We start from the raw sequence: 14,819 nt of genomic DNA, 5'->3' as shown, positions 1-14,819 counted from the left end.
CTCCTGCTGAGCCTTTGCAGCTCAAATCTGCAGCTGGTTTCAAATCAGATAAACAAAAACACTGCAAACAAAAATCTGTTGAGCTCCTCATTTACATGTTTCCCCCCCAAAAATTCAATAATGCATGACCTGTCACATGAACGAGCATCACAACTCAAAGTCACTTTTCTCTGCCTCTATCGGCCCAAGTCTCTCTCTCTCTCTCTGTATTTATAACAGTTAGTAACTCGTCCCTCGCTGATATGAATGAGGAGAATCTTCTCTGTCCTCCAGGACAAAGACTCGTGCAGAAATCTGGGTCACAGCTTAACCCCCTGCTGACACCATGTCATCGCTGCCCAGCTCCTTCTCATTCAGCTCGGGGCTCGCTGGAGATCCGAGCGCGGCTCTTTTCGCTGCAGACGCTGCCAAAAAATCTGCTTGGCGAGAGAAGGTTGCTCAGAAAAGACGAGCCAACGACTGCAAACGTGTCGTTCCGCCCAGTCCGGGCCAATCAGGAACAAATATGTCACCTTGTTTTCAGCTGCGAGTGCACGTCGCTCGAACGCCAAGCTGCATCAATCTGAACGGCAGAACAAAGCGTCAGAGGATCATTTACTGAAGATTTGTCAGAGGCAGATCGGCGATGTCGGTGTTTGTGCGACTCATGGAGAGGAAATAAATAACGAGGGAGACGAGGGAGACGCTTTCATCCTCCTTTCAATCCGACTTCTTTGTTTTCACACCGGGGAAAGTTTCTGCTTCTGCAAACCAGTTTTTATCTTAACTTTACAAGTTTTTACACACCGTAGCAGACAAATAGAAGCCAATACTTTAATTAGTACAATTAAACCCTTTTCATACTGGACAGAAAACCCACTAACATCTCACTAACTAACCAGATAACATCTGGCTTTTGTCCTTAAGTTGGAAATGGTCATTGCTTCCAGCAGTGATGGAAACATGACACCTGGGAAAAGGCATATTTTCGCCTCTTCTCCGGCAGGATGCTGCGACGTGCATTGAAGTAAAGGATGTTAATAGCGTTAATACTCGCATTTTTCATATTTCATCATTGAAGGGAGACAAATAAGACTCTCTCAGCAATATCCATGTAATGTTAGCTAGCTAGTTAGCTACTGAGACAGTGTCCGTTAGGAGGGCCATGTAACATCAACACTTCTTCCTTTATCCCAGAAGACTCAGGACATCCTACCCCTAAAAGTGAACATGCAAAATGGACAGGTAGGCAACATGGTACGGGAGGGTGTACTGATACTGGGATAGAGGGGTAGAGCCTGGTTATGGTGTAAAAACTGACCAGTTAAGAGAATTTCAAACACTTTGGCTTTTACTGAAAGCAGCAGTATTTGTTTTTAGGAAATATTCTCATCCCATCTTTGTGTCGACCAGATGAATCTCATATGTCCTTGGTCACCACCAGTTTCATCAAATATCCAGCTGTTTAGCTGCTAAACGTTTCACTGTTTGTCCAGTTTTGCAGACCTGTACCCTCCCCACACTGACAAAGCTCAATCCTGGAACCAACCCAGAGCAACCCAGAGCAACCCAAACCAGAATAAAACAAATTGAAGGCCGAGGCAAAGATACTTTATGGGTGCACAGAAGCTCCTGGAAAAGAAATAAACTGTTAAAAATACAGACAGAACAACGTATTGATGTGTGCAAGATGTACAGTACAGCCAGCGCTTGTGTTTCCACTAACTCGCTGAATGTGTTGTGGTACAAGCCTGAGTGACTGTGTGTGTTTGCCAAATGTCACAATCCACTGGAGAGCAGATATGCAGCTGGGACTCTGTTGCCTCCTACTGGTGGTTTCTAGAAACAAGCACAGTGAAGAGAGCTGAGAGGAAGAAGAGGACACACTTCAACTCTTCATCTGAAGGTGAACAGTCCGATGTGCACAAACTAAACCAACATGCAGAACAAGAACAAACATACCAAAGCTTTCAAATCAGATTTAATATTTTTTGCAAACTTCCACACATTTACTCATGCCGCAAAACGAGCTTAATATTCAAAATGCCAGTCTTTATATCTTTGCATCCCTGTGCTGAAATTCAACCTCTGCATCTGACAGATCTTATCTATTTCAGCAGCCATAGAAGTTATTCTTAATATATCAATAATGTGCAGATATTATTAACATCACGCAGATTCAGGCTCGATTTCAACTCTCAACACGTTTCCTCGACTGGAGAGTAAAAATGTCTCCTGTAGGACTGAAAACAGTGTCTGCAGGGTCACTATCTCATGTCCCTGTGTGTGTGTGTGTGTGTGTGTGTGTGTGTGTGTGTGTGTGTGTGTGTGTGTGTGTGTGTGTGTGTGTGTGTGTGTGTGTGTGAGATGAGCTGGTGATCGGAGTCCTTGAAAGCAAACAGAGGCGTTTTTCAACGGTCGTTGAGAGGCGGCCGCAATCAGCGCTCCATCGGCACTGTCACCTCCTCTGCCGTGATTACTGCAGTGATTATGACACCTCGAGTGTGTGTGTGTGCGTGTGTGCGTGTGTGTGTGTGTGTGTGTGTGTGTGTGCGTGTGCATGTGAGAGACAAAAGGGCGGTAGATAGAGGGTGAAATTGAAGGAGAATGGGATGAGAGAGTGAAAAAAAATAGCTGGATGTCGTTGAAAAGCCATTAAAAGCTGAGAGAGTTGTTCTCTGTTGGCATGTTTAACGGGCGTCACATGTCTGAGCTGGAATGAGGATCGTTGAGCTGGAGATGTTTGAATTCATTACAAGCCTCTCGTCTGGGTTTTATTTTCACACGCAGCTATTCTGTTTCAGTAATGTCATTTTTTGTCATGCAGTGCCAGTAAATACAGGAAGTGGCGTGAGGTTTATGTGGAGCAGTGAGAGTTGGAGGCAACAACCAACAGAATGACATAAATTCATGTTGGTAATGAACGTTTCTACAAGTCACAGATTTGCTGAAACATTTGTTTTGTTTCAATTTTCCTTTTTTTTTGTTGGGACGACACTTTGCTCTTTGTCTGGTTGGGTGTAGGCACAGAAAAGATCATGTTTTCACTCCACACAGTACAATCATCACTCCAACAAACTTCATTTATTTATTATCCTCAAATCAAAAGCGATTCAAAGCTCTTTACAGGTGATTGATTGGATTTGGACTAATTATCAATCCATGCTCCACACTTTTTTAACCACTTTGTGACAGGTAACAGTCGTAGTCCTGGTCAGTGTCGCTGTAAATCACATCTGTAGTGAATCCTTCATTGTCAAACTGACCTCCGTTGGTTCAGAGGCTGTGTTCAGTCCCACTGTTCACTCTCAGGCCTGTTGTACCCCCCTGTGATCCAAAGTCTTGGTCCAGGCGAACTCTCGGGCCACTGGGTCCATGGCTAACTGAGCCGTGAGCTGATTAGCCAAAGATAGCTAGCACCTAGCAGCAGTTGCTGGTTACTGTAGGTTGGCCCATATCTTTCTGGAGCTAACTTTTAAATGTTGGCTATATTCTACAAATTGCACCTTTTAAAATAATTACCTCAATCAGGACCTTTGTCATTGAGGTTTAAAGGTCTCTGGTGTGAAAATCCGCCCTGACCTCCTCCTGTTGATCTACAACATCACATGAATTCCTCTTCTGCTCATGTCAGAATCAGTACGGCGTACGTAAAGAGATGTTTTGGGGCATGTTTTGCTGAAACGACCGATGTTACCAGTGTTTGGGGGGAAGTTCTTATCTGTGAGATCGTCACATGCAGGAAAACTTAAGTAACAGATCTCCTGCTAGTCAACTTTACATGATGCTTCTTCAACAAACAGAGTTAAATCGCCGTGTGGACAGAATGAAGATGTGGAGGACGAACACAAGGTTTAAATGCAGGGCGATGACCTGCTGATGTATTATCTGGACGGAGCTCTGATGCAGACGGCATTTTAACACCAGCTGGTTAAAGAGCTCTAAATGTAGATGGAAAGAAAGGCAGCGAGAGTTGATGTGTGTGGGTGTCGAGATGGAAAGAAAGACGAGGAGAGAGCCTGTTCTTGTTAATACTGACCCCTGGTGCTACTTGATGGAGAGATAATTATAGTGTTTTGAAATATTACCACTGCTGAGATTGTTTGTTATTACTGGAGAGCTCAGAAATAGAAACGGACGGGGAGTTATTTTACTACCAGATGGGGAGAAATGTTCAGAGTGATGACGCACTGAGTCAGTTTCTCAGTCAAAATGTTATCTGCACCAGCAAGAGTATTAAATATTATATTACTCAGTCATTTCAGAGATTTAAAATCCTGACGGACATTTAAAGATCATGTTTTTATTTTAGAGAAGACAAAATAGTACTTTTTTTTTTTTAAATCCATCTGTTTTTCAGGATTTGAACATTTCAGTCAAGGGCAGCCGGTGAATGCAGTAAAGACGAAGCTCCACAAGAGGCAGTTCGAGCCTGGTCTTCCTCAGAGGAGGTCAAGGCTCTGCTCACACGTTCGCTAACTCAACAGTGGTGATTTGTCCTATTGTTCACTTCCATTGAATGCGAGTGAAGGGCCAAAAGAGACATCACATCTGATTTTCGTTCATTATTCGCCTGCATTCGTGTCTGTGTGACCGTAGCCTAACTGTAGTCAGTGTGAACTATAATGTTAGACCTACTGAAACACACAATGATCTGCAGGCAGCCTGCTCAATCCAAACATTAGATATTTTTATCAAATGAAATAAGGAAGTTATTTTTTGTCGCTGGCCAGTTTCAGAAGCCTTTTTTTATTTCATATCAACGTTTTCATTCATCGTCTTGTCCTGTATATATTATTATTATATTAATATATATAGATAATAATATATAATATATAGATTATATAGAGAGCAGGTCAGCAGTACTTATTTGACATTTGTGTTTTAATTGATATGGAATCGAGTTTTATAATAATAATAAAAAAACTTTTAGGAGCAAATTATTTCTGAATATTGCTGCGAAACTTCTCCATGTACCTTCACAGAATTCAAGGCTTTGACTTCTGAATAAAATATAATTAATTTTTTATTGTCTCTGTCTTCTTTGCTTACAAAAGTGAGGTTGAGTCATCAAATTCAGTCATTTAAAGCTCCTCACATTAAGTTTAAATCACGTCAGTTAAGATTGATTGATGAATTTGTAAGGAAGTTGATTTTTGAGTCTCGATGCGTTGGGATCCTGCTCTCACTGCACCTCACTGGGCGAGCTTTTTGCTACTTGCATCTTGCTTTGTACTGTTTAAACCACAATCAGTAGACAGTGTATAGTAATTGTGAGACGAATGTTGCCTCAGGTTGCATCATCTTCTGTGTTAGAACCGCCTCCAAACATATGAAACACCTGATCAGGCTCCACTGGAGGAGCTCGCCTCAGACAGACACACAGAAACCTTTTCATCCTGTCCTCTTTGTAATAATTATACGTGTTGGAGTTGAAGTGTGATGCGAGTGTGCTTGTTAACACACAGACGTGTGTGTGTGTGTGTGTGTGTTTGTACAGTAATTGTCTTGTGTGTAGAGACGTGAGCACAGTAAATGTGGTTTAAATACCACTGAGCCTCTGAAGCGATGGCAGATGTCCTGCAGTTCTGCAGTTACAGTCGTGACATTTAGTTTTCTGTCCTGTTCCCCGACGGACAGACAGACAACGTGAACACACGGTGACCTTCATGTCGTACAGAAGCTGATTCCCTCTCTGCAGATCGACTGAGTAAAAGGACAGGGTGAAGACACAGAACAGATGAGCCTCACATATCTATATCTTCTGTTGTGATATAAAGCAGCTTATCGTCTGCGTCTGCTTTATATTCATCTGCATACTCTCATTGATGACTGATGTTTGAAGGGATTCATTTCTGGACTCTTCCTGCGGGCGTCAGGTGTCTTCGGGCAGCAGAGCGTGATGAGGTGCAGCTCTGATATGAAAACTCTCGGGTGTGTTTGTGTTTACTATGATGGATTTCATGGTGTGGGCTGTACGAGGACAACAGAGACATTCATCTCCTGACTGCGAGCAGAAGGACAAGCCAAAGCTCTCCGAAGTGGTTGTTGTGCCTAAACCTCACCAGAGCAAAGCATTGTGACAAGCAACATAAAGAAACGTTCAGTTTTAAGGTATCTGTGGTTTTTGCAGAAGCGTACATTTATTCTGGTGATCGGGCTGCTATCGTAGTCTCAATTCCACCTGCCCAGGGTCTTTTTACCTAAAGATGTCGCTCAAATAAAGTGTGACCATGAATCTCTGTGCCAAATGTCACAGCAATCCATGTTATAATAGTCGAGGTGTTTCAGTCTGGACCAGAGCGGTGGACAGACTGACATCTGGACTGACGCTGCCTGCATGGCTAACAGTTAAACGTGACACAAAGCCCGACACCCGGGAGAGCGGTACCCTCTTTCCCCCACTTTTCCCTCCTTACAGAGTCGGCGCACGCCCTCGTTAAGAGACGCTCTGTTCTTGGTTGTTAGATTTTAATTGATCACTTGTTGTAGGAGGAGGAACCACGCTGACACCAGAAGTTTGGATAAACGATGCAAATCAACAGAATCTCAATCAGAGATGTTTCTCTGTGTCTTTCACCCTGAAGGTGATTTGTTAAAAACCTTTTGTAACTCTTTTATTTTTTGTCGTGTTCTTAACTGACTTGAATCTGATTCTCTGCCCTCGTATCACACATCGTCTCCTGGCTTTGCGGACCCCAACCTGTCCACAATTTGTTCCTCACACCTGACCTGTCATCTGCTCACACACCTGCTCTCAGGAGATCATTAGTCTAAGGGTGTATATATATATATATATATATATAAATAAAAATGTGGGATATTATAGAGATGTAAAACGTAAAAACAAGAGGCATATCTCATGCAGCCAGTGTAGTTACATGATCCCAACATGTTTTTAAGTCAATTGATCACATGACCTGGAAGCTATTGAGCTAACATGCTGCTGCTACTGCTGCAGCTGCCGCAGCCGCAGTGAAGACAGTCGTCACTTCCTGTAACTTGGAGATCAGCTTTCTGTTTCCTCCTTCTCTCTCCTCTTGTCAGCTCGGCTGGGGCAGCTTCTTCTCATCTGTCTCTTTTCTTTACTTTTCTCTTCTATACTCTCCTCTTCTTCTCTCGCCACTTCGCGCCGTTTGTTTTCGTTTTGCTGCTGTCTTCCTGGATCCGTTCTGCACATGCGCAGTAAGATGGACTGATCCAATGTAGTGGAGACTGAAGGGGGGGCCCGACACACACATAATACGATTAGCATTCTGCTGCATTTTAGCGAGAGGATTTTAATCAAAAACATAATTAATGTGCACAAATAAGTAATAACTGTATTAACCATAAGTGTATGAGGATTTTTAAGGGGCCCTCAGGAACTTGTGGCCCTAGGCAACCGCCTAGTTTTGCCTAATGGTAAGTCCGCCCCTGTGTATATATATATATATATATATATATATATATATATATAGGTGTAGGTATAGGTCAGCCTGTCATTTGCCACACTCCTGTAGATCTGTTCAGCCTTTTCCCTGCTTTCTGCTTGTATCTGTCTTCCTTTGTAACCTCCTGCAATATTTCTGATGCTGTCTGTTGTCTGATCATTTGCCAGGTCGATAATGTGATGGTTTGGCGTATGTGCTTGTTTAAGTCTGGGAAAAAGCTTACGGTCAAACTGCACGACCGACCGATCCATCGGCCGCCCAACACTCGCTTAACGGTTCAAGAATCTTCTTCAGTTTCTTCTACAGGTTTAAAACATGACTAAAAACACTCCTCGTCTCTCTCGGTCGCAGACACCAGAACAGAAACGCTGTGATGATGCACTCTCAGTCTGAGCAGCTGAACCTGCAGGAGACACCTGTGGGGTTCAGGCGGGTCGTCCTCTCTGTGGGTCGGGGCGCCTCCACCCTGTTTCAACTCCACCACTGAGTGAAGATGAAAGGAGCGAGCAGAGAGAGAAATACTGAACCAAACACGAGAAGAAGAAAACCCAGAACCTCGTCTCTAATTTAATTTTTTACTTATCATCAAGTATTTCTAAGATTTAGGTGTTCAGGTCCACATTTCTGTTCTGGGAAAGTATGAGTGCATATTTATTTAGCTCTTTAGATGTCTCACTGCATGAAAACACAGTTTTAGTTTATCTTAGACTTGGTTGCTATTCTTTTTACACAGGGGTTTGTTCGTACGTATAGCATTCATAACATGATTTCTAGAACATTTTATTCCTAATAGTATAATGAAAAATGCACTTTTTTAATGGTTGCTGACACTGGTGGACTTCAAACATAAAATCTCAGAGAACTTGTAATGTAAGAAGACATCTTAATGTGATGAACTGAGGAAGTTAAAAACAGAATTAATATCTCAGTCTCTTCATTCCTGGGTGGCTGATGTAGACGTGACACTACATTAATAACTGCAGATGATCAGGCGGGTCGATCACCTGTGATCACCTGACCGGACTTTCTGAACTGGCCTCCGGCCCTCACAGGCTTCTGATAACTGTGAGCCCTGATTAGCCTGACGTTCATTCCAATGATGACCTCCTCATCTTCAGTCCCACCGAGCATTTCTGCTTCGTTGCAAACGTAAAAAAAAAATCTTCTCTCAAATAATTTATTGTGCTTTAAAAACCCAACTGATGACATGACTGATTCTCGGCCTACTTTTCCCTCAGAGGTCAGTCAGGAAGCATCAAGTATTAACCAGCTTATGAGCGGTTACTGTTCTCTGCAACATATTAAACAAACTCTGCTTTCACACTAATTCCTTATTAATGATTTTAATTTTCTCACTTCTAATCCCAGAAACAATAAAAGGCGAGTGGTGAGACGATGGGGCCGCCGAGAGCTTTCTGAACCGCAGCCTCGGTGCCAAATGCTTTTGTTGTGCACCAAATCTTTATTAACGCCCTCAACAGTCTTTTGCAGAAGAAATTATCAACCTTGTTGCAAACTTAAAGCATTTTAGCCCAAAAACTACACATTACATGTACCAGGGGGCTTCAACTCAGCGACACACTACCACAAAAAAAAAACTGTTGGTTCACATACGCACTTTCTCTGGTGGTTCCTGAGGTGGAGGGTATCGATCGATAAGTTATAAAGCGATCCATTGTGGCTCACGAGAATGTTTGTGGGATAATAATACAGATAACTGGACAATATGTTCAAGTCTTACTAGCTTAACTAGCTACTAGACTAGCTCACCATTATGCTTGAGGAATCATGGGTAGACCATCACTGATGATGTGTAAATAAAATGTTTGGGGGAGGTTTTGCTAAATTCATGTTTGCTAATAACACATTGGATTCATGCTAATGTGACTTTTCAGACATTTACATTTCGGAAAAAATAAAAACGTATCAAACAATAATTTGGCAACTCGTTTCATTTATTTCCAGGAAAAATGTGAAAATTGGTTTAGTTGTGACATTAGTTTTGATATTTTTTTCAAAACAGCTCATCTTTCAGTCAGCTAACATTCAGACATCTTTATTTTGGGGGGTAAATTTACCATTATTGACTGTTCCAACACATCAGAATTGAAAAATTGCACTGACAAACTCTGCTGAGAGAAAACTGGATCAAGAAGAAAAGAAACGTGCAGAGAATAACATATTTAGACAAACAGGTTGTTGCAGCAGACATCTCGCTGTTTAAACCTTCAGGGGGAAAAGCAGATTTTTGTGAAGTTTGTAAATCAGATTTAATGTCAGAAAAACCTTGTTCCTGTTCCTTAAAATCATCTTTTCACCTCCAACCTCACTGCGTCACCTACGTCTAACAACTACATCTGCTTCGGTTTAAATAAGTGCAAATAAACAGCAGTCCAACAGTCGCACAGGAAAAGTTCTACAACGTGAAATACTGCAGCCAGAATAAAGTGTTTAGAAAACATTTCTGCAAACCACTGAAACATTCAAATCTTAACATGTCACAGACCACGTGACGTACTGACATTCATAATGTGTCATCACGTTCACAGTCGAGGTTTGTTACGTGACTCGGGATGATGGTGGATACTTTCCTGCCGTGTTTGTGGCGACAGAATGAGGTACTTTAAGTCAAACCAAGATGTTTTTCTAACCCTAACCAAGTGGTGTTTGTGCATGAACCTAACCAGAGCGTTGAAAACAACCTAAAAGAACGTGAAGTCACAACATGAAGACATTGTAACTTTCCTGTGGTTTTGCAGAAATGTACGTTGCCATGTTTATTCTGGTGGTTAGGTCGATGGCATTTCATCTGAAGCTTTGATGTACAGTCGAGTCTCTCGTGTGTTTCTCCAGATTTTAAAAAGCAGCTTGGTTACGAAGCCCTCCATTATTTCAAATTAATCGAAACATTTCGGAGGACAAGTTTGATTACAGTTAAGTCGAAGTTTCATGTTTTTATTTTGAAGACAACACGGCCCAACTTCCTGTTTGGTTGTGGCTGTCTGTCCTATCCATCCTGGTGGACTTGTCCTGGTATTACGCCGTCACGCTCAAGCCGCGCCACTGAGGTGAACGGCGTGATCGTTTCCAAGGAGATTTCCGGGTCGTCCTCGAGCTGGACGGTGGCGGGAAGCAGCAGCAGTCTGTTGTGGCTCTGGGAGCCGTTGGAGATGATCGACTCCTCGTCAAACTGAGCGCTCATGTCCTCCAGGCGGTCGGACCCGACGTTAATGGAGCGAGGGTGTTGCTGCGGCTGCGCGGGGACCAGCGCCTCCTTGTGGAGCGTCGTGTCGTGGTGGTAAGAGACGAGCTCGTCGCTGAAGTTCACAGCTTCCACCGTGTTGTTTGTGCAGATTTGGTTGCAACCCAGAATGGTGGCGAAGGCCCGCCGGAATTCTGCGTTGAAGGCGTAAATGACCGGGTTGAGGGAGGAGTTGGCCCAGCCGAACCAGACGAAGACGGTGAAGGTGGTGTCGCTGACGCAGGGCGGGTCGCAGAACGGCACCGTGCAGTTGAGGACGAAGAACGGCAGCCAGCAGCAGACGAACACCCCCATGATGATGGAGAGGGTCTTCAGGACTTTGGTCTCCTTCTTAAAGGACGACTTCAACGAGGTTTCATCATTGGATCTGTGCTGCTGGTGCTGGTTCCGGTTCACACCGTGGCCTTGATTCTGTGCTTGCTCCGCCGCCCTCTCCAAGGACGCGATCCGACGGATCTGGGTCTGAGCGATCCTGTAGATCCGGGTGTAGGTGGCGATCATGATCACCACCGGGATGTAGAAGCTGATGAAGGAGGAGGAGATGGCGTAGGTCTTGTTCAGGTTGGCGACACAGCTCCTGGTGTCGGCGCTGGCGTTGAGGTTGCTGCTGTTCGTGAAGTTAAGCGCCACCACCTCCTCCATCACCTCCTCTTCCTGCTCCTGCCCGGCCTGGTGCCAGTTGAGCTGCACCGGGATGAAGGAGATCAGGATGGAAAGCGTCCACGCCACCCCGATCATGACAAACGCGACCCGGTGAGTCATCTTCCGCTCATACTTGAACGGGCTGGCGATGGCCCAGTAGCGGTCCACGCTGATAATGCACAGGTTCAAGATGGAGGCCGTGGAGCACATGATGTCGAAGGCGATCCAGACCCCGCAAAACCGCCCGAACAGCCACGTGCCCGTCACCTCAGTGATGGCCTCCCAGGGCATCACCAGCACCGCCACGAACAGGTCGGACACGGCCAGAGAGATGACGAAGAAGTTGGTGACTTTGGAGCGCAGGTGGCGGAACCTGATGACCGCGGCGCACACCAGCGTGTTCCCGAGCAGCGTGGACACGATGAGCAGGAAGAGGACGCAGCCGACGAGGACGCGCAGCCCGCCGCTGCCTCCACCGCCGCCGCCGCCCTCCTCCTCGTCGTCGTCCTCCTCCTCCTCGCCGCTCGTCCCGTCCAGCTCCGACAGAACTTGGGTGAAATTACTCCAGGTCGTGTAGTTTTCCATATTTTCCACAGAGAGAGTGATTAAACCCTGCTGCTCCTCTTCTCCTCCCCACAAACCATCCTGAAGAAAAAGGAGACTGGAGATCCACACAGAAGAAAAATCAAAACCCAGAGAGCGCAGCGCGAGTTAATCCTCAGAAATAAAGATAAAAAGATATAAATGCGATATTAAATTAAAAGCGGTGATGTGAATAGATCCTGTCCCAGTTCAGTGTCTCCACAGGGGGGTTGGAAAAGGTCTCTGTCCCGGTCTCCTGTCCCAGCGTGACTCATAGCGGACTCACCTCTCTCGCTGTGACGCGCTCACAATCTCGGTCAGGTGGAAGCCGCTGCAGGGCTCGTTACCTCCTCAGCACAGGTAATAGATTACTGTCATGTAAGTCAGCGAGGAGCGCAATCAGCAAAACGGCTTCAAGTGATGAGTCCGTGTGTGAATGATCGGTCTGAGATGATGTTAAATCAGGACTCATGTCCGAGGAGGAAAACTTGGTGTGTGCGTAATTTGCGCGCAGCTGCTTTTGTGCGTTTCTCGCATTAAGAGGAAGATTCATATGTTAGTGAGGATTTTTGTTCATGTATTGATGTGATCATAACATCAGGAGGTTTGTGTGTAGTGGCATCAGGCCACTAACAGATTCAGGATCTGCAGGATAAACAGACAGACAGAAAGAAAAGTGTAATGCATTGTCATCAGCAGCTGTCTGGAATAGATAAATATCCTTCTTTAAATCTTCATTATGAGCTTCTGTCCTCTGTGCTGCTGGGATTTAATCCAATTTTACACAACAAATAGACTAGAATCACAATAAGATGATGAAAATTGGTTTTCAGTCAACATCAATGATCCTGTTTTCTGCTTTTCACTGACAGAGAACAAACTCAACATGTCCATGTCCCTGAAGGCAGCACTTTCTCATTAATCATGTTACTTCACAAACAGGATCGATGTCCTGCTGACATCCACCTGTCCTCAAAAGAGGTGAAGAAAAATAGTGCATTTATTATTTACACACTGAAACACATCCACCGCCTCTGAACAGTCACATCATCACACTGCTTTTATTTTCTGTCCCTCACAGATTCAAACTGTCGACAGAAGAGTCCTTCGAACTCTGGAGCTTAAAGAGAAAAGTCTTTTTGACGGTAGATGCATTTTCATTTAAAAGACTGTGACAGATGTAGATTCATCTTTTAGCTTAAAATGTTACAACCTAATGACTAAAATGGGGAAATCGATGCAACTCAATCTAACTGGTCTCATTTCTAATGTGCAGAAAGTACATCGTGTGTGTTTCTATCAGCAGTCGTGTTTCCAGAACCTGTCGGGCGAATTTTAAGCAAACCAAAAATGTGAATCTGGTGCGTTTCCATAAACTGTTTTGAGTGAATGAACTCGGCTACGTGAAGCGTAACATGGCCAGAGGATGACGAGCTGTAGGCTACGTGGCTACAGAAGCAATCAGAGGCTGGAGGGAAACAAACCAGGAGACAAGACGGAGAGACGTCTTCAGGAGTTACTTTCAACAGGGCAAGTTGTCGTTTGTGGACAAGACAAGGAACTGTTTGGTGTCCTCAGCGGTCCACACGTGCCGACTGCTTACAGACATGTTTTCGCAGACAGTGGAAACAGCTGATCAATCATGTGAGTTCAATGTTTATTCAGCAAATCTGTTTCCATCAAACATTTTACACATTAACTCTGATTTCTGAATTTCAAATTTTGCTGTTTCCATAAATTTTCTGACACGATATTCTTCAAAGTGCTTCATGGAAACACGGCTTGTGTGTCAGTGCTCTGTAGTTGTGTTGTTGGTGTGTTTGTGATGCTGCTGATTGGCTTCATGTGTGTTTAATCAAGCCCTCGATGACTGACCGGGTGCACCTGCAGAGTAACACATATATACAGGGCGACACGCCACGCGTGGCTCATTCTGCACTGAGTCCAACATGGACAGAAACATTAGTGCATTTCTTCAGTGTCTCTGCAGGATATGAAATAGTGAACATGAACCGTGGGTGATTCCCTCAAAGGCTTGTGGCCATTAAAGGCTCAAAATCTCTGCGAGTGCGCCCTCGTGCAGCTCTAAAATCCTCACGACTGACTGAGAAGTGTAGACACTGGGACTGGGCCTCTGCTTGACTGGAATGAAATTCAATCCAAGTTGTAATGAGACTGATCTCTGTGAGGTCGAGTGCTGCTTGTACAGTTGATCCATTAATGAACAATATGACTTTTGATCTCTGTCTGTGGGTTGAGAGGACGCCCTCTGCTGGTCGGAGCAGTTTTATCCAAAAGTGAAAAGAAGTGAGATTCTTCAGTCGGATCAAACGAGACGAGCACACGATATGTTCTGTGTCCGTCTCAGCTGGTTCAGGCACCAGAACACGTACTTGAAAACACATCAGCTTTGAATGTGATTCTGTCTGCAGCTCCAGAGAGTTCAACACGAACTGAACCACTGAAACATGTTTGCTTCTGTCAGTGCAGAATGAAGAGGTGAAGGCTTCCTGTCACAAGATGATTCATTTCATCGAAGGGTTAGAGTCAGAGTTGGGTTGACACTTTTTTTAAGGATTCATTGAAAAAAATCTGACAGGAAACTTAATTGGTTCGTCGCTCAGCTGCAGTTGTCAGATGTATTTACTGCGAGTCCTCTTATTCGAGTCAAGGCCGGAGCAGCTCTGCAGAAAAGCAGCTGAGGCTTTTTTCTTTTCATGAACCAAACTGAAAACGGCTTTTACTTTTTGTGGCTTCCCAAAAATATGTCCTCACATTCACACAGCACATACATCTGTGCACAGGGAGCCACATACGTTTAACTGTGAATTTTGCAGCTCAATTAAGTTTCGTAAAAACCTTTTAATTTAAGTTGTGAATGATTTGAATCGACTTCAGCTGCAAAACTGTCCAAAATCCTC

General features: G+C 44.2%; 1 protein-coding gene across 1 annotated transcript; it reads right to left on the bottom strand.

The window, feature by feature from the left end:
- Positions 1 to 9,363: 9,363 nt before the first annotated feature.
- LOC311270573 (D(1)-like dopamine receptor) lies at positions 9,364 to 12,279 on the bottom strand. The gene has a single exon (XM_084375527.1). It carries the CDS (start codon positions 11,899 to 11,901, stop codon positions 10,420 to 10,422), a length of 1,482 nt encoding a protein of 493 aa, XP_084231653.1. The 5' UTR covers positions 11,902 to 12,279; the 3' UTR covers positions 9,364 to 10,419.
- Positions 12,280 to 14,819: the final 2,540 nt, after the last annotated feature.

The sequence above is a fragment of the Pagrus pagrus genome (assembly GCF_965226575.1).
Source record: "Pagrus pagrus genome assembly, chromosome: 15".
Taxonomy (NCBI): domain Eukaryota; kingdom Metazoa; phylum Chordata; class Actinopteri; order Spariformes; family Sparidae; genus Pagrus; species Pagrus pagrus.
This window is presented reverse-complemented; position numbering and strand designations above follow the sequence as displayed.